This window comes from Catharus ustulatus, chromosome 21 (assembly GCF_009819885.2).
Source record: "Catharus ustulatus isolate bCatUst1 chromosome 21, bCatUst1.pri.v2, whole genome shotgun sequence".
Classification (NCBI taxonomy): domain Eukaryota; kingdom Metazoa; phylum Chordata; class Aves; order Passeriformes; family Turdidae; genus Catharus; species Catharus ustulatus.
In genome coordinates, this window is record NC_046241.1 from 8,777,558 (window position 1) to 8,801,384 (window position 23,827).

General features: G+C 51.3%; 1 protein-coding gene across 3 annotated transcripts in view; it reads right to left on the bottom strand.

Moving 5' to 3' along the window:
* Positions 1-23,827, bottom strand: part of GPSM1 (G protein signaling modulator 1) — a 61,011-nt gene that overhangs the window by 31,344 nt on the left and 5,840 nt on the right. For 2 of the 3 annotated variants that reach the window (XM_033077711.2, XM_033077710.2), the window contains exons 2-9: positions 9,581-9,802; positions 9,024-9,159; positions 8,517-8,659; positions 7,379-7,502; positions 6,092-6,207; positions 5,759-5,914; positions 4,161-4,269; positions 1,610-1,736 (exon numbers count right to left, since the gene is read on the bottom strand). In XM_033077711.2, coding sequence (XP_032933602.1) covers positions 1,610-1,736; positions 4,161-4,269; positions 5,759-5,914; positions 6,092-6,207; positions 7,379-7,502; positions 8,517-8,659; positions 9,024-9,159; positions 9,581-9,802 — 1,133 coding nt within the window. Of the gene's footprint in view, positions 1-1,609; positions 1,737-4,160; positions 4,270-5,758; positions 5,915-6,091; positions 6,208-7,378; positions 7,503-8,516; positions 8,660-9,023; positions 9,160-9,580; positions 9,803-19,584; positions 19,911-23,827 lie in introns of those variants that run through there. The other variant, XM_033077712.2, reaches the window with a different exon arrangement.

The window sequence follows — 23,827 nt, forward strand, 5'->3', positions numbered from 1 at the left end:
AGATGTTCCTCTGGCTGTGAATTGCTGCTATTAATAATATAAATAATTATGCTCTTCTAATCATTTAATAGGTGCACAGGAGGGTACCAAAAATTCTGGCAGTCGTTAAATACATCTCCCTTTCCTCAAGGGCTCAGAGACACATTGGTGGCCTCTCATCCTCCACTGCAGTGCAGAATAAGAGAGCTGAAGGCAGGATAAAAGGAGTCAGACCCCCTGCACATCTCCCTGTGCCAGGGAGCACCTTCCCCACCTGTGAAGCTCTGAGAGCTCAGCCAGGTGTGATCTCACACTCCCTCCCACCAACACTGAGCTGATTTTTTTACCTCCCCAGCAGATTCCCAGGACCTGGAGAGGGGAAATCCTGCTCTCCAAGATCCTCCTCTCCCTGCACTGCAGATCCCAGCTGTTTGCTGGGTGCTCCTCCCAAGAACACTTTGTCCTTCTCTCAACAAACAGCTCCAGCCTTGGGAACGTGAGCACCACGGATTAACGAGGTCACTGCAACCTCCAGAGCTGAGACTGCAGCTGCTCAGTCCTGTCCCATCCTCCAGGGATCACAGACCTGCACAGAAACAGCACTGCTGGCTCCAGATGTTGGCACAGCACATCTGGATCTCTGGAGGGCGGTGAGCAGCCCATGGGCCACTTTCACAAAAAGTGACCTGCCAAAGGAGGCCTCTGAGCTCTGCAGGAGTTACAGGGGTGCAGAGGGAGCCTGGGGAAGCTGCTGTGGCCCCCACAGCACTGGAGGCAGCACTCAGCTCCAGAGGGGCACAGCAGGACATGCTGGCTCCCTCACCACAGCTCCAGTGCCAGGAAAAGCTCCAGCACTGACGTAGCAGGTGATGCCTGGGACATCAATATGAGCACACACACACAGAGCCAGCCTCTCCCTCCCCTCCCTGGGCTACCTGCAGGGCGATGTGCTGTGCCAGCAAGGTCAGGTTCCAGCAGGGGACACCTCCTGGGATGCAGTTTGTGTGAATTAATAACTCTGCCCCATGCCAGGCACCCACCTGTGCAGCTCCAGGACAGTGCCCAAGTCAGGCTGGCAGCACTGTGGTGACCTGGCAGCACTGTGGTGACCTGGCAGCACAGGCAGAGTGACCCAGGGCCCAGTAAAGCCACTCTGGCTGCTGTGACCAAGTGTTGCCACATCTTGTTTCCATGTTCAGCACTGCTGCAGGTGTTCCAAGGGTGAGATGCCACCCAGTGATGGTCCCAACCTGCCTCTAATCCATGTTCCAAGCTTGTTCTGGGTGCTCATCAGAATAAGAGCAGCCAAAAATCCCTGCCAGTCGCCCCTGAAAGCCTCTGGTATCAGTCAAATCAGAGAAAAGAGCCCTGCAGAGCTTTAAAAGATACAAAAGCTGGTTTGCTGCACGGCACGTGGAATTTCATTCCCAATGCAGATTAATTCCATTAACTCCTTCTGTGCCCTTTTTTGGGGATCCAAAAAAGCACAGAGCAAACACATCCCAGTCCTTTTAGTGGTGAAGGCACTGCAGAACCTTATTCTGCTCCAGCACTTGTATTTCCTGCCCATGTGCAAACACACCACAGAATTCCCCAAACTTCCCAACGCCACCAAAACCCCAGAACTCACCTTGTGCCTCATAGCCAGAGTAGGGATGAGCTGCAGCCCCGTCCTCCTCCCCAGGGCTCAAGCCAAGGGCTGCCCTGAGCTGGGCCATGTTCAGCTGTGCTGCCAGCTCCCCGCTCCTGTCCCCGATCTGCAGCAGGAAAACCAACAGGGCTGTGGTTAAAGGCATGGGGAGCTCCCAAAAAACAGCCCCCAGCCAAGGGTCTGCCATGCCACCCCAAAATCAACACAGAGACAGCTTGGACACACCTAGAGAACACCCAGCTCTCCAGGACTGCTCCTTCCCCAGGGAGAATTTGGGAGAGGGGCTGTGCTTGCCGTGCTGCACCTCAAGACACAGCTCAGAGCGAGGAACTGAGAGGGCTCAGCTCGCCCAGTGCCACAGAACTGAGCCTGAACGTGCATGTCTGGGCTGTCCTGCAGCCACACATGGCTTGGCACAGAGCCCTGCAACTCCCAGCCCCCCTGCTCAAATATTTCCACATTTACTGAGCAGCAGACACCACGCTGCCATCAGCACACTGCCACAGCAGGGCCCTGAAAGCCCTTCTCTCCTGGCTCACAGCCACACAACTTCGAGCTGTTCCTGGTGATCTACCCACACAACACTCCAAAAAAATCTTCTGAATTCCAGGTTTTTCCCAGTCCCCACCCCTCGCTGGCCTGAGGCCAAGGAAGCTGATGTTAGATGTTTGGGAAGAGATCTGCCCAACAGCTCCTGCTGCTTCAAATGAGGAGGTGTAGGACACAACCCTGGATCCTCCTCAGTGTTTAACCACAGCAGAGAAAGGCTGTGCTGCACACCAGCAGCGGACACAGAGAGGTCACAGCCTCAGATCTTCAGAGGAAGAGCAGCCTGTGTGACAGAGGAAGACCTTGGCTGTTCCCCTGGAGGGGCCTGACTCCTGTTAAATGCCTGGCAACAGCTCCTTTGTCCATAGACTGCAGCATGGAACAAAACCATAAATCCCCACATTATTTATGACAAAGCCCCAAGCGGCAGTAAAGGGAGGCAGATCAAAGGGCTTATCACCAGGCACAAATCCCCCTGCCAATTACAGGAGATTTGCTGTTGACATCATCTCCACAGAAATTACTATGTCCACGTTGGGTCTTACAGTCCTTGATGCTCAATTATTAAGTGCTTCCCTGACTTCCACTCATTTCAGATCATCTCCAAAGCCCTATTAACAACCAGGAACAGAAGGACAGGACAATGACCCTGGGCAGGACGTGCCACACACACGACAGCAGAGCCCTCTTTTCTACCCTCAGCCTCCCAGGAGCTGCACTCTGGGATGACAGAAGCACTCCAGAGCAGTGTCCTAGAGCACTAGGGGCAGCTTCCAAGGTTTTTAGGAATATATCCTTTACTCCAGTGGGATTTTGTGAACAACCTCTGATCAAACTGCAGCAGTTTCCAGTGTGGTTACCCTGAGCTGGTTTCATTTGGATTCAAATTCCACCATTAGATTTTTGTTGGGAAGGAGGTGATGGGAAGTGAGTTATGAACATCAGCATGAAAAGTTGAATTCCACAAGGTTTCTCCAAGCCAAAATCCTGGTGCTTGTCAGAGGGACAGTCTCTGCACTGCTCCATAGCTCATGATGGGATCTGCCATGGGGAACCCACTCCTGACACAGCTGGAATGACAACACTGGGAACCCCCACCCTGCTGGGGCTCCCTCCCACCCCAAAGGCCCCAGGACCACCAGTGCTGATCCTCCCATGGCCCCTCAGCTGATGGCTGGCTCTGAGGATTCAGCCCCAGCCTAAGCAGAGCTGGGAAAGTTAATCTGTCCTAAAATGTACAAGGCCAAAGAACAGTATTTCTTCTGTGTGCCTGATAAGTATAATTAAATCTGTAATTAGGCTGCTGTGTCAGCCCTACTCGGAGATTTAGCCAACCTAATAGACAGGCAGGAGAACACCCAGCACACTTACATATGGTGATTTCAATTAGTGCTTCAAGAGGGCAATTTCTTCATCTGGGGAAGACTAAAGAGGCCACAGCCGATTTCCTCAACACACTGAAAAGAGCAAACAATGGAATTCTGGCTTTCTGCACTTCTGAGAACAGCAGGAAAGCTGCAGAGAGCTGGGCAAGGCCAAGGAGCTGCACACAGGGCAGCCCAAAGGGGGTGGCTGTGGCACAGGGCTGGGGACAGCACCCACTGCCCCAGGACACTGCAGGTCCAGCTCAGCTGGAATCTCCCCTGCTCAGCAAAGGGGGATTCACAGACTGGACACCAAGAGTACAACACCCTGGCCAGCCAGTGGACAAGTCCCCAGGTCCTTTCTCACCCAGAACATTGGCTGAGGGCAAAGTACAGCTCACACATTTGCTGTAATTGAGGGCAAGGATGGGAGCCTCCCATCAAAAGTTTTCCAGCCAAGCTCTGCAGTTCTAAGAACACCACAAACAGCACAGGGAGAAGGGCTTCCCAGAGCAGGGAGAGCAAGGCAACTGCATTAATGCAACTCATTGGCATAAAACAGCCTTGCTCTCACCAGGGGTCACAGGTTCCCTCTGATCTGCACCAGCTTCTCTTACCTCTTGGGAGATCTCAAGATGTTTCCTTGCAAAGTGCAAAGCCTGTTCATGGCTCCCCAGGGACACGTAGGCATTTCCCAGACTCCAGCAGGCTCTTCCTTCTCCCACCCTGCACAACAGGAAACTGTCAAACCACAGAAATGCTGGGCAAAGCCCAGCAGGGCTTTTTGGAGAGCACTGACAGCTCCTTGCTCTGCTTCCACCTCCACAAGGTTCTGCACTGGGAAATGAAGTGTACTGGACATCTTAAATTGTTCTTACATTGGGCTGGGGGATGAACAGCCTGGGGACACAATACAAGCACTGCAGCAAGGCCAGCATGGTTTGGTGAGCAGCAGCACAAGAGGAGAAGCCAGAGCTCCTGCCCAGCTCCTGACACAACCAGAATGAAACATCCAGCTCTGGCTCACCACCAGCCCAGAGCTAAACCAGCAAGGAGAGAACACTGCAGGTGACAGCCCCAGCACTGCAGGGTGAACACACAGCACAGAACTGCAGCCAGCAAGGACAGGGACAGATTTCCATGAGGTCTCCAGGGCACTGCTGCAGGTTTTCAGGAGCCAGGGAAAGCAGGGGAATGCAGACCCAGACCCAGCCTGGCTCCTTCAGCAGCTGTTTGCAGGAGCAGGCAGAGCCTCCAGCTCCCCAGAGCCTGCTCAGCTCTGCAAACGAGCAGATGTGGGGGGAGAAGGGATAAAAAAAGCACCTGGGGGCGCAGGGGGAGGTTCAGCATGACTGCAACTCCCTTTTCAGAGGTTTGGGCGGGTGGATCAGCATCTCACCGTTTTTCTTGTCACCCTGTTGAATACCTTCTGCTCACAGGGTGTGTTCCCAGAGATGCAGGAGCCCACAGGGCTGCACCCCCACAGCATGATTCACCCTGGGGTGGGATTGTGCCTGCCCTGAGCACAAGTTGGGTGCAGGCACAGCTCTCCCAGCCTGATGTCCCTGCTCCATCTAGTGGAGGACACCCAGCCTCCAAGGGGATTCAGCACAACGAGCTGGCTGCAAAGTCACTTCAGCTGCAAGAGGGCTCAGGATCAGAATATCCACGAAAAAGGAATCAGCCTCTCAAAAAACAAATTAAAATTTAAGAAAAATTAAAAGTGGAAGCCTCCTAAACAATGAGGAGCAAGACCAAGAAACAAGATGCATCATCTCCATGCAACATCATTTGTACATGGAGGTTTCCAGCATCAACCCAGAGCAGCAGGGCAAAGTGGCTCATCTGTGTGCCCTAAGCACACAGCTTTTAAGGAAAATACAACTTCTGTGAACATGAGGGAGCTCTTGAGAGGCTCTCCTGGGACAACACAGCAGCAGAGCACTGAGCAGGATGCATTTTCTTCAAGTAGCTCTGGTTAGGAATCTCACTCAGCCCACACAGACACAGCACTGGGGGCACAACCTCCAGGTTTGAATGGCACCAGAAAGGTGAATCAGGTCACGTTTCTGACAGAAAATTGGACTGAGGGCTGGCTGCACACAGATTTCTAATGACTTCCAAGCACACACCACTGGTGCTTAACCCCAGCAGGAGAGAACAGCAGGTCAGAGAGGGGTCAGTGCTCTTCACCTCACCTGAGGAGCTCCCTTACCTGTCCCCCAGCTCCTGTGCTATCACCAGGTGCCTCAGGTGGTATTCAATGGCTTTTTCATAGTCCTGAAGCAGTGTGCACGTGTTCCCCAGGCTGTAGCAAGCCTGGGCTTCTACTGCTTGGTCTTTGAGCTGTCTGGAGAGCTGGAGGGTTTTCCTGCAAGGAACAGGTGGGAACAAAGAGCCCTGGTCACTGCCAGGCCACAGGGCTGTCACCTTTAGGAATAACAGCCTGCATCACCCCCCACAGCAGCCCTGCCACCCCAGGTCCCCTGTCACAGCCCCTGGAGCTGAGGATTGGCTGTGCCAGCTCAGGACCTGCAGGGTCACTCACTTGTAGTAGTCAGCAGAGATGTCGAACCTGCCCAGGAAGATGTGGGCGTTGCCCAGGTTGCTGTAGGCTCTGCGCTCGGCTGCCTTGTCCCCAAACTCCTTGGCGATGGCCAGGCGCTGCAGGAGACACAGCTCGGTCAGCACAGGGACACTGTCACACAGCTCAGGGACAGCTCTGTCACACAGCTCAGGGACAGCCCTGTCCCACAGATCAGTCAGCACAGGGACAGCCCTATCACACAGCTCAGGGACAGCCCTGTCACACAGCTCAGGGACAGCCCTGTCACAGAGCACAGGGACAGCCCTGTCACAGAGCACAGGGACAGCCCTGTCCCACAGCACAGCCAGCTCAGGGACACTCTGTCACACAGCTCAGGGACAGCCCTGTCCCACAGATCAGTCAGCACAGGGACAGCCCTATCACACAGCTCAGGGACACCTCTGTCACAAAGCTCAGCTCAGGGACACCCCTGTCCCACAGCACAGCATGGGGACAGCCCTGTCCCACAGATCAGTCAGCACAGGGACAGCCCTGTCCCACAGCTCAGGGACACTCTGTCACACAGCTCAGTCAGCTCAGGGACACCCCTGTCCCACAGCACAGCTCAGGGACACCCCTGTCTCTGTTCCCCAGCAGCTCCCCTGAGGTTCAGGGCTGCAAAGCTCCCAGCCAGCTGTGCTGGACCTGTCCCCCAGGGATGGCTGCAGAAGAAAACCTCTCCCTCTTCTGCAATTCAGCATCAGGAAAGGCTCCTGGCAAAGTGGCAGTGATGTTGCACCCCCCAGCATTTAAAAACCAGAGGAGCAGTGAATTTCCTCCTTCCACTGACACACACACACTGCAACAGAAGCTGCACTGCATTTCAACTGGGGCAGGGACTCTGACACCTCACCTCCCTTGTAAAGCTTTGCAGAAAGTTATTATGTTCTACAAGCAGCATTTATTCTTGATCAACAGCTCTTTCAGCAGCTTAATTAAATTCATGGCTTGCATTTATTAAAATCTAGACTGAGACAAATTAAGAGCAGGAAAAAAAAAAACCCAAAAAGCCTTGCTAGACCCAGCTGCAATTTGCCCTTGGATACCTCCCTTGGTTTCCAAGCCAACAGTGCCCTTCCCTCAAGCTGCTCATGGGGAGCTGATGGGGACAGGAGTGAGATTTGGAACAACAGGGCAGAGCCTGGGGCTCACACAGGAGCTGGGGGAAACATCTCCCTGTGCTTGCTGGGCTGTGGTGGGAAGGAAAGCTGCTCCCACAGCCAGGAGAGGGGCAGAGGTGTCTCCTACCTCCTTGTGGAAGGCAATGGCCTCGCTGAAGTTGCCCAGTAAGTACTGGGTGTTGCCAAGGTTGCCATAAGCACGGCCCTGTGCAGCTCTGTCCCCCAGCTCCTTCACCAGGGACAGGTTCCTCCTGAAAGAAAACAGCAGAAAATCCATGAGCCACAGCCCTGCCAGGGGAGGGAGCTGGCACAGAGAGGAAGGAGAGCCAGCCCTGGAGAGGGAATTCCCTCCCAAGAACCTGGGCACAGGTGCCAGGCTGTGCTGGACACCCCTGGGAGTTTGTGCCAAGCCAAGGGTACACCCATTAAATCAGAAATGGTCACCAAGCTGCAGCACCAGGACCACAGGATCATTTCAATATCAACAGTCCCATGCCAGGGCTTTGCTCTGGGAGCTTCCTGGCATTTCTTTATCTTGTTTTTACCCCTTCACACACACAGAGAATGGTGGAGCACTCACCACCGGCACAAATTCACCCCCTGGCTATGCTATGTGCACCACTCCTTGGAAAAAGGGTGGTGAGTTATTTATAGGCATTATCACATCCTCAGATGTGAGGGGAGGGATAGAAGATCTTATCACTCTCTTCCCTTAAAAAGCCTATTTTAAAAACTGCATTACAAAAGCAGAACCCTGAAGTACAAGGAGAAAAGCAGAGCCCAGAATTGTGGTGCCAACCCTCCCCTGTGGCACACAACAGCGGTTTTTGAGATGATTTAGGAAAAGGAAGGTTGTGACAAGCGAGACAAAGTGCAGAACCCTGAGAAGAAGCAGGATTTCAGAGTGACTCTTCCCTTGGGTGGCAGGGATGGAGACAGGCAGGGATCCATCCTCAGAGAGGCCAGCAGAGAGCAGCAGGGGCCACAGGAGCTCAGCTGAGCTTCCCATCCCAGCCCTGCTCACCAGACTGCTGCACTTCACTGCACGAGCACCATCCAAACCACAGGGAGTTTTACACAGCCAATGCCAGCGTGGATTTTAGCTCAGATTTTAGAAGAGACCTTTTCTCACCTTCCTTGAGATTAATTTGCCAACACAGCTTGGCATCTTGGGGAAATATTCTTTATCTATTACAACCTGCAAGTTCTCAGTCAGTGGCCCTGTTCCCTGCAGGAGAAGGGGCTGGACAAGCTTGGGCACTTACTCATAATATTCTGAAGCTTTCTGTAGCGTGTCCTTGACTTCCTGAGGCAGGTAACCCGGGTCCTGGGCTGTGTTCCAGGATAAATGCTTCCCCTTTGCATGGTAAACATTCCCTATGTTATAGAGAGCTCTGGCTTCACCCACCTAAAGGGAGAGAGAACAGCAAGGTATTACACTTCACATCCCAGCACGGACCTTCCCAGTGCTGGGCAGAACCACAAACCCCCATTTTCCTTTTCCATCTTTCAGAACCACAAGCCCCCATTTTCCTTTTCCACCTTTCAGAACCACAGATCCCCCCATTTTCCCTTCCCACCTTTCAGACCCACAAACCCCCATTTTCCCTTCCCATCCTCACCCTCTCAGCAGCAGGAGATGTGCAATGGCACCAGAAGGGAGAGCCTCACCCTGCAGCTCCCTCCAGAGCCCACCTTGAGCAGATCACATCTGCTGACTTGCAGACAGGTTATTTTCAAAGCCAGGAAATATTTCCTGCTGGAATCATTACCTTGTCTCCCTGCTCCCGAGAAATGTCCAGGTGTCTCTGGCAGCAAACCACAGCTTCATCAAACTGCCCCAGTATTTTCAGGGTATTCCCAAGGTTGCCACTTGCCTTGGCTTCTCCAATTCTGTCCCCAATGGTTCTACAAGATGAAGGTGTTACAGAGCTCAGAGATTTTTATTCACCAGCTGCTGGAGGCAGATTTAAGCTGCAGCTTCCCAGCACAGACATCTGGCTGGAGAGCTTCTCACAGGTTCCCACAATCCTGAAGGCAGATCCTTGCTCCCAATTTGCTGTTTCAGAGCTGCTCTAATGACTGCAGGTCATTAAGGGAACACCCAGGGGGAGAAGTGGACACTGCCCTGCTCTGGCTCCAGGCACCCTGCTCACATCCCCATCCCTGCTCTGAAGGCAGCTGACCCATCCTTGCTGTGTCCCACATTCTCCACAGGATAATCACCCCCAGGGTCAGTTGTGGATGTGCATTTCTGGGTTCAGAGCACACAGAACCTGCCCTCTCTCCAGGCTGTGTCTGGCGAGGATGGAGCAGTGCTGACACTCACCTGGCCAGGGTAAGGTCGTGTTTGTGGTACAGCAGGGCCTTGGAATACTCCTTCAGGTAGAAATAGGCATTGCCCAGCTGGCTGTAGATGGCACTGAGAGTCTTCAGGTCCTCTGTCCCCACCTGCACTGCTGCTTCGAAGAAAGCTGCCCCAGCTTTGAAGTCGCCAGCCTTGCACAAGCGCTCTCCCTCCAGGGCCAGCTCCAGGCAGGACGCCTCCATCCTGCCAAAAAAACAAGGAAATTCTTTCTAGAGGAGCTTGGCTGCAGTGCTCCCACCCTGCTCTGCAATGGTTACAGAGTTTGCTTCACTGCACACCTTTAGATTTTCCCTCAAAACACAGGAGCGTCCAGATCCCACCTGCAGGTGGGAGGTGTCCCTGCCCATGGCAGGGGTTTGGAATGACATGGTCTGTAAGGTCCTTTTCAACCCAAACCATTCTAAGATTCTCTGATTTACAAATCACATCTGCAAGCAGCCAAAGGCAGCCCCAGAGGAATTTGGAGAAGCAGCTCAGGAATCACCACAGCAGTAACACCTGCTTTCCTCCCAGGTGCTGCAGAGGCCACACATCCAGGTATTTATTATACCTGAGCCATTTTCTCTGGGGTAACAGAGAGGGAAGCCAAACTGTAACAGGTTTTTACTGGACACCAGAGAAAACCCTGGACTGTGCAGATTTTCTTGGCTGAGCAGCTCCTAGAGCTCAGTGTCTGCTTTTCATTAACTCTCCTGCTGTCACTTTTTCCACAGGCTCTGCACACTGGCCTCCAGGCCAGCTCTCCTCCCGTGCACTTTGTGACACCTTTGGCACTCCATGCTGTCAGAGAGAGCACTGTGAGCACTGACACTGCTGCAAGAGAAAGAAAAAAAGAAAACACTCCCCTCTGAGTGCTCCACCAAGCCCTAAGTCACTGCTGTCCCTGTTAGACCAAGCCTATCCCAAATTCTACTCCCAAGCTGTCATTAGGAATGTCCTGCCTGCTGCCAAGCCAGCCCCTTCCCAAGGCATGGACACAGCAAGTTCCTGCTCTTCCATCCTGATGCTTCTCTTTGTTCTTTTTATGCTCAATTTATTTTTAAAAGTCAAAACTACCTAGGTCAAAGGTGGACATCTGCTGAGTAAAACACAGAGTTCCCTTGTCCAGAGCAGAACAGCAAGGGTCTGCCAGAAGATAATAAATGCCTGCAGGTGTTTTTCAGTCTGTTCTCAGCACTTGGAGGAAGTTTGTGGTACCCAGCCCAAGAGCACAACTTGCCCAGATGACTGCTCCTGGAGCAGCTTCCTGCTGAGCCCTGGAAGATGCATCCCCAAAAACCACCCAGGAGCCTGAGCCCAGCCCCAGCCCTGAAATCAGGGGCTCTGCAGACCAGGGACAGGCACACAGAGCCCCAGGCTGTGCTCCCCCAGCCCCAGGCTGTGCACACAGGGAACACCAACCCTGCCACACTTTCCCCACAAACAGGCAGAACAGCGCTTTCTCAGCTGCCAGGAAACAAATCCAGCTCCTCCAAGAGCAGTTCATCCACTGCCTGGAATCCAAGCCCATTTCCCTGGCAAGCTCCCTGCTGAGTCAGCTCCCTGTGCTTCCAAATGCTTGGCATCCCCCACAGCAGGACAGCCACAAGGACTGGCCAAATAAAACACTGTAAGACCTGGTTTTAAACTCTCCCTCCAAACACACCTGTGACCTCTTCTGCCTTGCTGTTAATTTGTCCCCAAAGCCACCAGGTAACAAAAGGAATCAGGGGATTGTGAAGCAGCTCCCACCTCAAACTCCCACACAAACATCTCATTCCAAAGCAAAGCCAACATTTGAGTGGCTATTTTATTTATACAAGAAAGCTGCTTGTGGTGCCAGTGCAGCATTTGTGCCTTCCTCAGCTTCTGTTTGATTGCAGGAATAAAAATATTAAGATTAAAAACATTTAAATTCTCTAGGTTGATCCTCTTGCTAGAGCACAGGAAAATTATTGAGTTTCTGCCTGGGGATCCCACCAAAATTTCATCAGTCCCAAGGTAGATCCATGGTTTGTAGATCCTGCATCATCATCAGGCACTGACACATCCCAAAGGAGCTTTGGGACAGAAGGAAGACCAGAAACATCTTGTACTCAAATCAGCAGGATTAACTTCAGGCAGCTTAGTGGGGATGAATCTTGAGAGGGCTGAAATGCAGGAATGAGCACTGCCACTGGAGTTAATGCTAGTGAGAAGGTGGCAGAGACAGAAGCAAACTGACTTGAGCTCGAATTTCAACCCAAACAAAACCCTTTCCAATATCCAGAAACTGAGTTCACCAGCTGTGAACAGTCCAAAAAGCTGGGGTGGAGACCAATTTCCCAAACTCATGGCATTGCTGTACAGCTTGTGTGCAACTCCCCAGGTGATTTTAACAGCTTGAAGTGAAGGTTCCCATCCCCACAAACCCCAGGTGCACACTGCAAGGGTGGGAGCACATGTGCCATACCCCAAAGTGACCTTGGAGCCCCAGAGCTCACTCTGTGACCCACTCTCACTCCCTGGGTGATTCCCTGGTGCTCCCATGCCAGGCACAAGGCAGGGACACGACCTGCCAGTGCACACAGCCCTTAATTAAAATCTGTTTGTCCTTGCACAGGCTGCTCTGCAGAGTATCTGCCTTGTCTAATTATCATCACTGCTGGGACTGGGACCTGGGCAAACACGGGGAAGGGACAGGAGGCTTTTCCCTGCATCCTGCTCTGCCAAGCCTTTGCTGCCTTGGAGGTTTGCAGTTGTTAACAGACACACAACCCACCTGTAAAACCCACCTGCACCTCTGCATGCAGTTCAACCACTGCAGGCTCAAAAGCAGCCAGGTACACAAACCCAGGGCAGAGGAATCAACTAAAGGTCAAGGGACAAACTCAAGCACACCAAAATTCCACTTTAAAAACTTCCAAATCCCACAGCTCAACCATGAAACACACCTGAAAGGACAAACCTGAGCACCCTGACAGACCAGCAAAGGGAAAACAATCCATGACAACAAGCTCTTCTCCTGCTGTCTGTGCATTTTCTGAGCAGAGCTCCAAAGCAGAAGGAAGCACTGGGGCTGAGGCCTCACATAAATGCAGTGTTTGGCCACAGAATGCACTCAGCAATCTGCCCAGAGCTCTGCCAGGGGAATGAGGGGGTGGCACGATGCTGGTCCCCATCAGTGTGACACCTGCCAGCCCCCAGGCAGGGATGGATGGATGCTGCTTCTCACTCTGTCAGAGCAGAGAAGGGTCACATTCCTTGTGCAGTGACAGGAAACCTCTCCCCAATCCAGCGTGGGCAGGGCTCCCTCCCTCCTCTTCAAGTTTTTCTGTAAAGGATAACTGATGTGAAGGCAGGAAGAGCTGAGAAAAACGGGAGGAGCAGCCTTGAACGAGAATTCCCAGGGTCACCCATCACTGTCAGGCAGCACTAATGAGGAGCTGCAGCACAGATTGCCTTTTGCCTGCTGCAAGCTTGTTCAAAGAGCTCCACAGCAAAAATGTGCCTCTGGAAAAGGTGAAATACAAAGATTCTTACATATCAAATGTTTTCAGCAATTTGGAGAAGGCAGAGACAGTCCCAGGAGTGCTGGGGAAGCCAAGGACACTGTGAGAAATAAAGGGAACAGCACAAGGTGCCAGCAGGGCCATTATCAAAGATCACCATGACTGCTGTCAAACACTGCAATTGGGATATCATAATTGGGTGATGATGAGCTCCCCAGAGTGGGAACACCACACACACAGACCTCCCAAAACCCTGCTCAGGGCTGCCCTGCTCCCAGCAACCTGTCACTGCTGACAACAACTCCATCAGGGTACACAGACAATTATTGTGGCACCAGACACAGCCTGGGGTCAGCTGTCTGCTGCCTCAAATGCTGCAGATATCACAGGGCAAGAGAAACTCTTCCTGCCTGCAAGGTGAAACTGCCTTTAAAAACAGGAGAAAAGGGAAAAAGAAAGGTATTTATAGATATTTGATTCATGTTAGTGGGGGCGATTGCAAAACTCATTCCCAATTAGACCTTGTGTAGTTCAGAACTCCAAGCTTTTAGACAGAAGGTAACGCAGATAAAAACCACCAAGAGTAGTAAAAAAAATCCCTCAGTATTTCTATTGATATGAGGTAGTGAAGCAACAGATTTTAGCATCTTACTTGCAATCTGATTAGGTTTTGTACAAAAATAAATCTAATTCCAGAGTGCTCGTGATGGGCAATTAAACATTTCTTCAGAAGCAAAAAAGGATCAGCTTTACCAGGTGCTCAGAGTAAATGCATATTCACTGGCTTAACGAACTAAATATGCATTTAAATAATTACTTTCTTGAAGGGCATGCTGCCAGTCAATCAAGCTGGGAATTATTCCCCTTTATCAATTTCCTTTCCCAGCCCTGCAGGGCTCCTGGAGCTGAGAGGGAGCTGATGGCTCTGAACCACCAGCTCCAGGTGGCTCCAGACCCCTGGGCTGTGTCCCCTCCACTGATGGGGAGCAGTCTGAATATTTTCCTTTGCTTCCCTACCTGAGGAAAGCTGCTCCAGATCCTCCTGAGGATCCTGGATTTATTCACAGTGAATTTATACCCATTTAGCCCCAGGCCACTGCTCTTCTCTGCCTGGGGCATTCTCCCCAGGGGTTTTGGGCAGTTTTCCCTGTTTACTCTGCCCCAGGCAGGGTCCAGCACATCCACACCTGCCTCTCTCTGTCACTTGCTCCCAAATGAGCTCCAATCTTTAATAAAATCCCATTACTTGATCCTAAATACAGGTGATCTCAACTTCCTACCCTTAAACACCATCTCCTTGCCATGGCACTGCACCAATCCATCGTTCAGTCCCTCTTATCCACACTGCTCCTCTCCATCACCAGCACACCCAGCAGCAGCCTGGCAGGGGAATAATGAAAATCCTCAATTATCTCACTCCCAAATCCAGGTCTGGTGGAGCATGGCCAGCAGAGCTCCTCTCTCCCTCCCCAGCACCAATCCCCTCCTGACAAGGTTTCTGTCTCAAAGAGGCTGGCAGGGAAAACAAATCAAGATATAAATGAAATTAGCCTGATTCAAACCATTTTTGGAAGCTGGACCCCAGCACACAGGAGCTGGGAACCCCTGGGACACCCTGACCTGCACCTCACCCCATTAGTGAGGGAAGGAAACAAAACCTCCTGTTGAGTTTGGAGATGAAAAAACCATGAATGCTGCACCCAACTTCTGAACTGGCTCCAACATCTGGGCCAGATCCTTTCACATCTGCAGGGGAGGAGGTTCCCACTGGCAGCAACATTGCAGTGAGTCCTCTCCATGACCCCTGAGCTGCAAATAATAATATCCAGAATTAAAAATAATATCCACACACACTCAGTGCTGCTGCTGGGGAAGTGTTTGCTCAAGCTGGAGCTCTGGGGATTACCCAGACTGAGAAATTTTCACCACACTCTTTTGCTAAGGGCATGAAACAGAAAATCCAGAGGGGAAAAACTCCAGGGAGTTCTGGAAGCTGCTGGGTCTGTGTGCTGGCTCCAGATTTCCTGTCCCCTCACTGATGCAGCATCAGTGCTCCACAGTAGTCATTTCAGCTAATTGCTATCTACCATTAGCTGCAGAGTACTTACAAGGGATTCAATTCCACTGCATATTTGCTAATAAATCCCAAATGACACTGAGGAAGACAGCTGTATTTAGCTGCCTTTACCCTCTTATTAGCAGTGCTGAATAAGACCCCATTTCAATGGGGAATGGCTCCAACAACTGCGTCCTTGTCAGAAATCCAAATTCTAACTCCCCACTGCCTGCTGGAAAGCAAAAGTCATCCAGCACTGCCCTGCTTACACAACCTCTGTGGCTTTGATCCGTGGGGATGGCAGAGCACAGGACAGATGGGAGTTATTTGCTGTTTTCAGAGCATTTTATGAAGCAGCTTTTGATGCTGAGTCTGGAGGTGCAGAAACTTCAACCTAAAGACTCCAAATTGTTTTGCAGAGGTGCCAGGGCAGCAATTTCCCCATTTTTCAAACAGGCAGCTGAGGCTCTGTGGGCAAGTTATGTGAGTCAGCTGTAGAGAAGGGAAAGGAAGCCAGGAACCAGCACCTTCCATGCAGGCAGGGATGCTCACACACCTCAGCACGATGCCAAACAACCCCAAACATGCCCAAAGAAAAGCCCCCAACTCCAGGAGCTGAAGATATCTTTTACCTGCAGGAACCTGGAAGGTCTGGCCTCTCAGTAAATGATGGCAATAATTATCTTGAATCCATGACCCAAATGCTGCCCCCACAAATCCAGCTGGACCCATAGCAAGAACAGCACAAGGAAATTTTTCTGTGTCAGCTGAGGAGTGAAATTTCTAACAGTCAATGAGCACAAATTTAAGGCATTGTGCTCCAAAATTGCTCAAGTATCAAAGGACTACCATGGATGTAATTAACTTCTAGCACTTGAAAAGGCTCAGACGAGATTAAGGTGCAAAAGTGAATTTCATCTCAGCCTGGTTAACAGTTTCACTTGATAGCCAGTTTCAAAGCACTTAAATTATAAGATGCAAATACTTTGCAGGGTCTGAGGAAGTGATGATTAAGGAGATATCAATTTGAAAATTAATTCATTAAAACATGTTCTGACTCCCAAATGGAAAAAAAAATTACTATGAATACACCAAGTGTATGAACTGATCAAATTCTCTGAAGAGAACTGTGCAGGAGAACTCACTTTCAAGAAGAGTGAGAACAAAATGAGCCTGGAACAGCTCATCATCAGGGCATAAACCCAACCACCAGCTGCCATCTGAGGAAAAGAGAAATAAATGTAGAGGCCATTTGTCTCCTTCCTGCAGCACCTGACCCCTGAAATGTGCCCTGCAAAGCACCAAACCAGCACCTGCCACAGGACGGGGTTTTAGACATTTCTGTTTGGTCACAGGAGGCTTGGAATGAACTCAGCACAATGAAGGAAGCTTCCTGAGTTTTCCAAGAGTATTTTGCTTTCTTGTACAACACTAGCACCTTTAATGAGGTTAATCCATCACAGTGCCATTAAACAGCACTCTGGGGATGATTCCAGCAGCAGTGAAGTGCTATTTCCTTCAGTCACTTCCAGAGAGCAGGACAGGACATGCAGGCTGAGAGGCTTTCCATTACAAACTTACTTTGGCAATTGGGTCAACACTAAAATATATGCTGTGATTTAAATAAACTTACTGCCAAGTCCAGTAGGTTACAAATTAGAAATACATTAGAAAAAAAAACAAGTAATTGCCTTATCAACAATTTATTTGTTACCTAATTTATTTAGGCCATTCAGCTTCTATTTGCCACCAGTATAGAGGAGCTCATCAGGTCAAACCTAATAGTGAAAATGGGTAAATCCTGGTTTGGGTGATTCTTTCCAAATTCAGAAGAACCATAAATGAGAGATGTACAAATATCTCCTCTATAAAACTGCCCCCAGACACCCAGTGGGAGCTCAGCCAGGTCCCATGGGAGCAGCCTGGCAGGGGAGAAGGAGCTGCCTGAGCCAGGGGTGAGTGCTCATGGACCCCAGGGATCCTCATGGACCCCAGGGATCCTCATGGACCCCAGGAATCCTCATGGACCCAGCAGAACACAGCAGGGAACAGCTCAGCACCAGAGCCAGCACAGCCTTGACTGAAAACATCAGAACCTGCCCCAGTTCCTGCCCCAGCTGCTGGCAGGGTCAAGCTCAGCTCCACCAGTGCCACCAGCACAATGTCCCAGTTGTTCTGGGCAGCTGCACAGGCTGGGTGAGGTTTCCCTTCCTGCACAAGTGAAAGCAAGGCTTGTTTCCCCCCAGGCCCAGTCTATTCTCCATTCAGGCTGCCTGGAAACCCCTCCAGCTGCAGCTCCCACTTCTCCTTCCTCTCTCAGCCTGCTGGGAGCATGGGCTTGCAGCAGGAAAACAATGTGCATGGAAAAGGTGCTGCCAAGCCCCAGCAACACCAGGGATGTCACAACAAAGCCAAGGAGCCACCTCTGTCTGTCCCCTCTTCCCAAAGCTCCTGCAGCAGCTGGATCTGCTCCCACTCCCCATGTGCTGCCTCCTTCCTGCCCACAGCCCCTGCAAACCACAGCCCCTGCCCAGGGCACAGCAGTGGGACTGTCACTGTGATGCAGCAGAAAAGGAAACCATGGCAAAGTTCACACCACAGCTTCTCACACCGACCCCACAGCAGCCTCCAGCCAGTTTGGTTCTGTTCCCTTCCTGTCTCATCTGCTTCCTCCAGCCCCAAGCCAAGGGGCCAGTCCAAGAGAGAGGGGCCTTTGGGATCCATCAAACTCACACCCTGAGCCTGGGCCAGGCAGTTTGGGCCAGGGAGGTGCTGAGCAAGCCCAGCTCACCAAGAGAATGCTGAGGATGCTCTGCAGCACCTGCACCTGAAAGGGGTTTGGGTGGGAGCTCAGTGACAGAGCCAGCACCAACCTGGCTCCTTGCTGGAGAGGAACCAAACAAAACCACTGAATCCAAGCATGCAGAAACTTCTTTTTGAAATAACCATCAGGTAAAGCCTGTGAGGAGGGTGAAACCAAGCCAGAGCATGCCAGGGAGAGCCTGTGACAGTCCCTTCCTCAGTGATTACAGCCCTGAGTGCTCAAAGCAGAGGGATTCACACAGGTGGCTCTGGGGTCACCCAGGGCAGAGCTGCTGCCAGGGCTGAAGCACTGACAGCCCCCAGGACAGACTGCTGCTGGCAAAGCTGCAGCACAGCAGATTGCAGCAATTTCACATTGTTTTTCTGCAGCTGCCTCCTGCTCACAGAGCTGTTCAAGGCATTGTTGTGCCCTCCCTGAAAATACCAGGGGCGCCAAAAATCAGGCAGCAGCCCAGAGACACTCATGGGTTTAGAAGCCAACAGAACAAGAGCTCACAGTGGACACTGCCCTTCTCCCTGGCTGTTACACAGCCACAGGGCATCCCTCTGGATTTTCCACAGATAATTCCACATCTGTCTGAAAAACAAGGGAAGAGGCTCCCCAGGAGCTCAAACATCAGCCAGGTGCCCACTGCAACCCTCACCAGCATCTCCAAAACTGCTCCTCCAGCTCCTCAGTGCAAACCCAAACCCACCAGACCAGCACCAAAAGTACTCCAGGGCTCCACAGCACTGTGGAAAAACCTGTGCATCCCACCAGATGAATGTGCAAGCCCCCAAATGAGAGCATGGCAGGATTCCCAGAAAGCCCCACGGATCCGTGTGAGGTGAGAATTCTGCTCCTCCATGAGAGCAGCCTCGCTGTCTGGCACTGTGCTGGGTGTTGCTGCCTCTGCAGGGAACCCTCCAGCATCCTGCAAGCTGCTTTCAGTGCTTCCACACTGAGCCCTGCACAGCATCTCCCCACATTTTTAGCACTTCTGTCCCAAAATGGCTCCATGGAAAACATCCACCCTGGAAAATCAAGCACAGGGAGGCGAGTCCTGCTCCTCCCCACACACCACATCAGTTTGGCTCTGACACTGTGGCACTAGTGCAGCTCAATCACAGGTGTGAACAGCAGCAAACATATCTTCGGAGAAGAGTTTTGTCATGTGGATCACATCTTTTATGTGTGAAGTGGGCTCTGGTCCCGTTCTTCCACAGGAGGAGTCTGTATGAACATCCTGTTTCCCAAATACAGCAAGAGTGCTCCTCTCCACAGGCCTATTTCAGGTTTAATTTAGATCCTGATTGCAACCTCACAGGTACTGCAATGAGTTTACAGCCCACAGGTTGCTGCTGTGGGAGAATTCCCTGCTCCCCTCCTGCCTCACACTGGTGAGAGAAGGGAGGATCCAGCATCAGCCCTGCACACATGCCCAAATCCAGGGAGCCCATTTATCCTGACAACTGAATTATGCATGTCTGCAGATAAAGAAAATCTCTTCTCCTGCACAGAGACATCATCATCACCCAGCAGTGAAAAAAGCACATGGCACAGCACCAGGCTGCATGGAAAATGTGTTTGGGAGCAGGGATGGGGAGGAGCAGACAGCTGACAAGACAGCTCTTACCTTCACAAGGGTGCTGGGCTGGGGTGCTGCTGCCATGCAGGAACAGCTCTGCTTCCACAGGGATTTCGTGTGCTGGAGGAGCCTGTTCTAAAATCCAGGGAATTTCAGAGTGGCTGCATTAGTGCTGCACAGCCTCCAGGAACCTTTCAGGAGCAGCTCCATCCACCAACACACATGGCTTTAATTGGGGATGGGGTTTTTTTTTTCACTTCCATTCCAGTCACATGTTGGAGCTGTTACTTTTCTCTCCTCTGTGTGTATCTGGATGGCTGCAGTCTCCCTCTCCTGCCTGAGCCATGCCAGCCTCAGGCAAGCAGCTCTGAGAGCGTCAGCCTCGACAAATGACTCAGTTCTGTCTGGAGCCAGCTCTGCAAAGCTTCTCCTGCCTTCCCTTCCCTTCCCAAGCTGCTGCTCACACAGCTGCCCTGGCCAGCTCAGCTCTGCCCTCCCCACATGGGATTGGAGCTCCACAGAGCAGAGCTGGAGCCCCCAGAAACCCTGAGAGCAATTCCTGACTCAGCACCCAGCACCATTCAGGAAGGGATTTCCACCACAGGAGAATCACCTTGCTCAGTGCAGGGAACACAACATTTTTCTCTGCTCACCCTTCATCCTTATGTGACAGATCCACTGCTGGTCCCCTCTGCCAAGTGGTCACTCACTGGCACAGCTGATGACAACTTTCTGCCAAAAACTCTGGTGCCAAAGGATGGTTTTATTGAAGAGAACATCGTGCAGAGCGAGTTTTTCTTCTCTCCAGAACAGCAGAGGAAAATGTGAATATTTTCAGTCATTTCATTATTAACTCCTCAGACACCTGAGCAGGCTGCAGAAGCTCCCTGTGGACCAGGGCACACAAAAGGGATGGACACACAGAAAACAGGAGCTTTCCTTTCCCCAGGAAGGCACCAAACCACAGCCTTCCACCAACCAAGCAGCTTGTGCTCAATTTCCTGGATTACTGCCCTGATGGAAGCAATTCATACAAGGGCTGGCCAAAGGCTGCAGCCTTAAAATTCTGGGCACATCTCGGTGAACTCATATGTTTTATTATTTAGAGCCATGCAGGAGCTCAGACACTCAGCTGAACTCAGAGGGCAGGAAATGCCTGGAGGTACACGTGGAATATCACAATTCCAGGACATTCAGCTGCTTTTATGGGTGCAAGGCTCCACTCAAGCACTGTGAGATGTTGACCCGTGGGCTTCCCAAGCTGGAAATCACAAGGGCTTGTTTGTCAGGGGAAAAGGAGGAACAGCCATGGCTTAGGCAGCTCAGTATTTTCATTTGTTAGTCCTGGTGGTTTGTATTCCTGCCTTCATGCTGCAGGAGGCTTGGCTGATAAACAAGCTGAATCTGATGGCCTCTGTGTTTTGCAGCAAGATCCAATCCCCAGAGCATTTCCTCCATACAAATCTCTGCAGACAGCTGCTAAAAAAAGGGGCTGCTGCTGCTGCAGCACCAGCTGGGATGTGTGAGAGCACAAGGACAGTGAGGACAGGACCCTCCTCAAAGCCCTGGCAGCTCCTGCCCATCCCAAATCCTTCCTGCCTGTAACTACAGATGTGTGCTCTCCTTTCTCCATCCTTCACCACACCCCAAAAGACAGCCAGCCCCAAGGCAGGGCAGCTCCACTCACTCACACCATCCAACCTGCAGGATTTTCTGACAGGGAGCATTGCTCTGTGTCCTTCTCTCCTTTCTAAATTAACTGCTCTCTTCTCAAAGGCTCGTGGAGACACTGGTGCCTGAGCACTCAGGGCTGTTCTGCTTTCTCCAAGCCAGTCCCTGGGCTTGAAGCCCACCCAGGCTGCTCCTTCTCCTGTGGTTTGCAGTGCTCCCTTTGCAAGGCACACCTTGTAAAAACGGGCAGAGCCTGGAATTTAATTCACCAGCTGGTAACTCCCTCCTAAACAACTTTTCTGCTCCCTTTTAGAGCAGCAGAGCCACTGTGATTTCGTGTGACACTGCCCAGCAGGGCTCAGTAAAGGACAAAGCCAAGGTCTCCAATTCACAATTAGCACAATTCCCCTCATTCTGACGCGGGTGAGGAAGTGCTGAAGGAAAGGAGTGGGAGTCAGGACATTCAGCTCCCAGTTTTACCACCTCTATTCTCTTTCACCCTGAAGGCTATACAATTTCCCACCCTTGAAAACAGGAACAGTATTTCCCAGAAAAGCTGCAATAAAATACTGGTGTTTACCATGCACTCTGAAACCCTGGAACGGATGCAACCCTGCCAGGATCCACTCAGCACCACCACACAAACCATGAATAACAGTAATTAACAAATAGCCCCAGAGAGATGAATATTAATCAGCACTTCCCAGCTCTCCTCAGGCATGAACGGATATTCCACAGATGGAGTGCAGGAAGAGCCACCTCAACTCTGCAGCGTGGATCACACGAGAAACTCATCCCACAACCAACTAATTTGGGCTGAAGCTGCTCCAGAGCACAGGAAAATGCAGCAATTCACACCAGAGTGCCCAAGGGACACACCAGGTACAGGTGAACCCTCCAATGGCACCTGCTGTGACATCCCCCAGAGCAAACAGCTCTGCAGAATCTCAGCAGTGCCAACAAAGTCCTGGAAACAGAACTGGAAGGCTCTTGGTGCAGCCAACCCCTCTGTTCTACCTGCAAATCCACATTTGTGCAGCTCAAGGAAGGAGAAAGCCCAGCACACACAGGGAGCCCTGTCCCAGCAGTGGGATGGGGAGCTCAGCATCACTGTGAATTATTTGTGCTGCCCCATGGCACAGCTGATCTCCTCGTGCTGAGCCTGCTGCAATCCTGTACCAGGAGCCAATCCTCCCAGGGAGAGGCTGGGTAAGGAATCCAAACCCCATCACAGAGCATCCCCAGCACCCAGGACAGGCTCCCTTCCTCAGGAGCCAGCTCAGCTCCAGGAGGTGTGAGGGGAGCAGAGCAGAGTCCCCTCAGCCCCTGTGTGCCCAGAGCTGCCTCCAGCAGTCACCCTGTGCACTCAGAGCCAGTGCAGACTGAACTGACAGCTCCCAGCCCTGCCCATGCATTTTTTACAGCAGCTTCCAAGACAAAACATCTGCTCCCAGGTGGAACATGAAATAGCTCTTACACTGAGCTATGTTATTAGTGTTTTCTCCATTTAAGTCCTTTTCCTTGCTCTTTCTCTTGCATTAGCCCTTAACTCCCCTTGAGGAGCCCCTCTGGCTGCTCCAGAGGGTGTGAGAGCAAAGGGTAACAGAAAAGCTTGAGGGGAGCCAAGAAAATCCAATATTCCTCTTCCAAAAATCCCTCCAGGGGCAGCAGCTGCACAGAGCTACTGATTCACAGCAGAAGGTGAAGCTTCTTCAGACAGATCCTGCCTAATCTCAGAGTCAGAAAAGAAACACTTGTGGTTCCAGTGCCCAGCATCCTCAGGCAAAATCCTCTCTCTGAAAGTGAACTGGGAATGGATTTTTAAGCTGTTGACTCCAACTGAACTGACAGCAGCACTGCCACCCAAATCATTCATTCAGCATTGTTGCTGCTCCAGTGTCCAAGCCCTTGCAGAAGGTTTTCTTATCCCTTCCACTGAAATAAGGAAGAGCAGATATCAATGAGGTGCTTGAGCAGATGCTGTCCCTGCTTTTCCAGGCTTCAGTGGGACAGGGATCCCCCCATCAGAACATGACACTGGCTGGGGTTTGGCTGCCCACTCTGAAGGTTCTCAGTCCCTTCCCCAGGTTCAGTTCTGTCTCTGCCCCCCTCCTGAAGGGAACAGAGGTCATGGCTATTGTCCTTAACCAGCCCTGTTAATTTTATCTCAGGAGAAGTGAGTTAAGTCACTTAAGTGCAGAGCTGTGCTGCAAATTGCTCATTTAATACTGCCCTTGAAACTGCACTGTAATGATAATTTTTCACTTCCTTCCCCAGGCAGTTGCATAACATTGCTGGGCATTGTTTAGAGAACTCCAAAGCTGAGTGTCCCTCTCGCCTTCTCCTCATCAAGCACTGGCAGGGATGTTGACTTTCTGGTTGTGGGGAGATTTTTGGCTTTTTTTTGGATTTTTACTCCATCAGCTTATTACATTAAACAACAGATGGACATGACTCTGAATGCAAATAGCCTTCCAACAAAATTACTCCTACTTTCTTCAGCTTTTGGAGGAAAAAAAAAAATCCCATTTATACCAGTTAAATCTAAGCCAATTAGAAAGTCAGATCTGTCAAATAACATTTAATTAAAAGTATCTTTAGGGAGGGAGCAGCTCGGTCA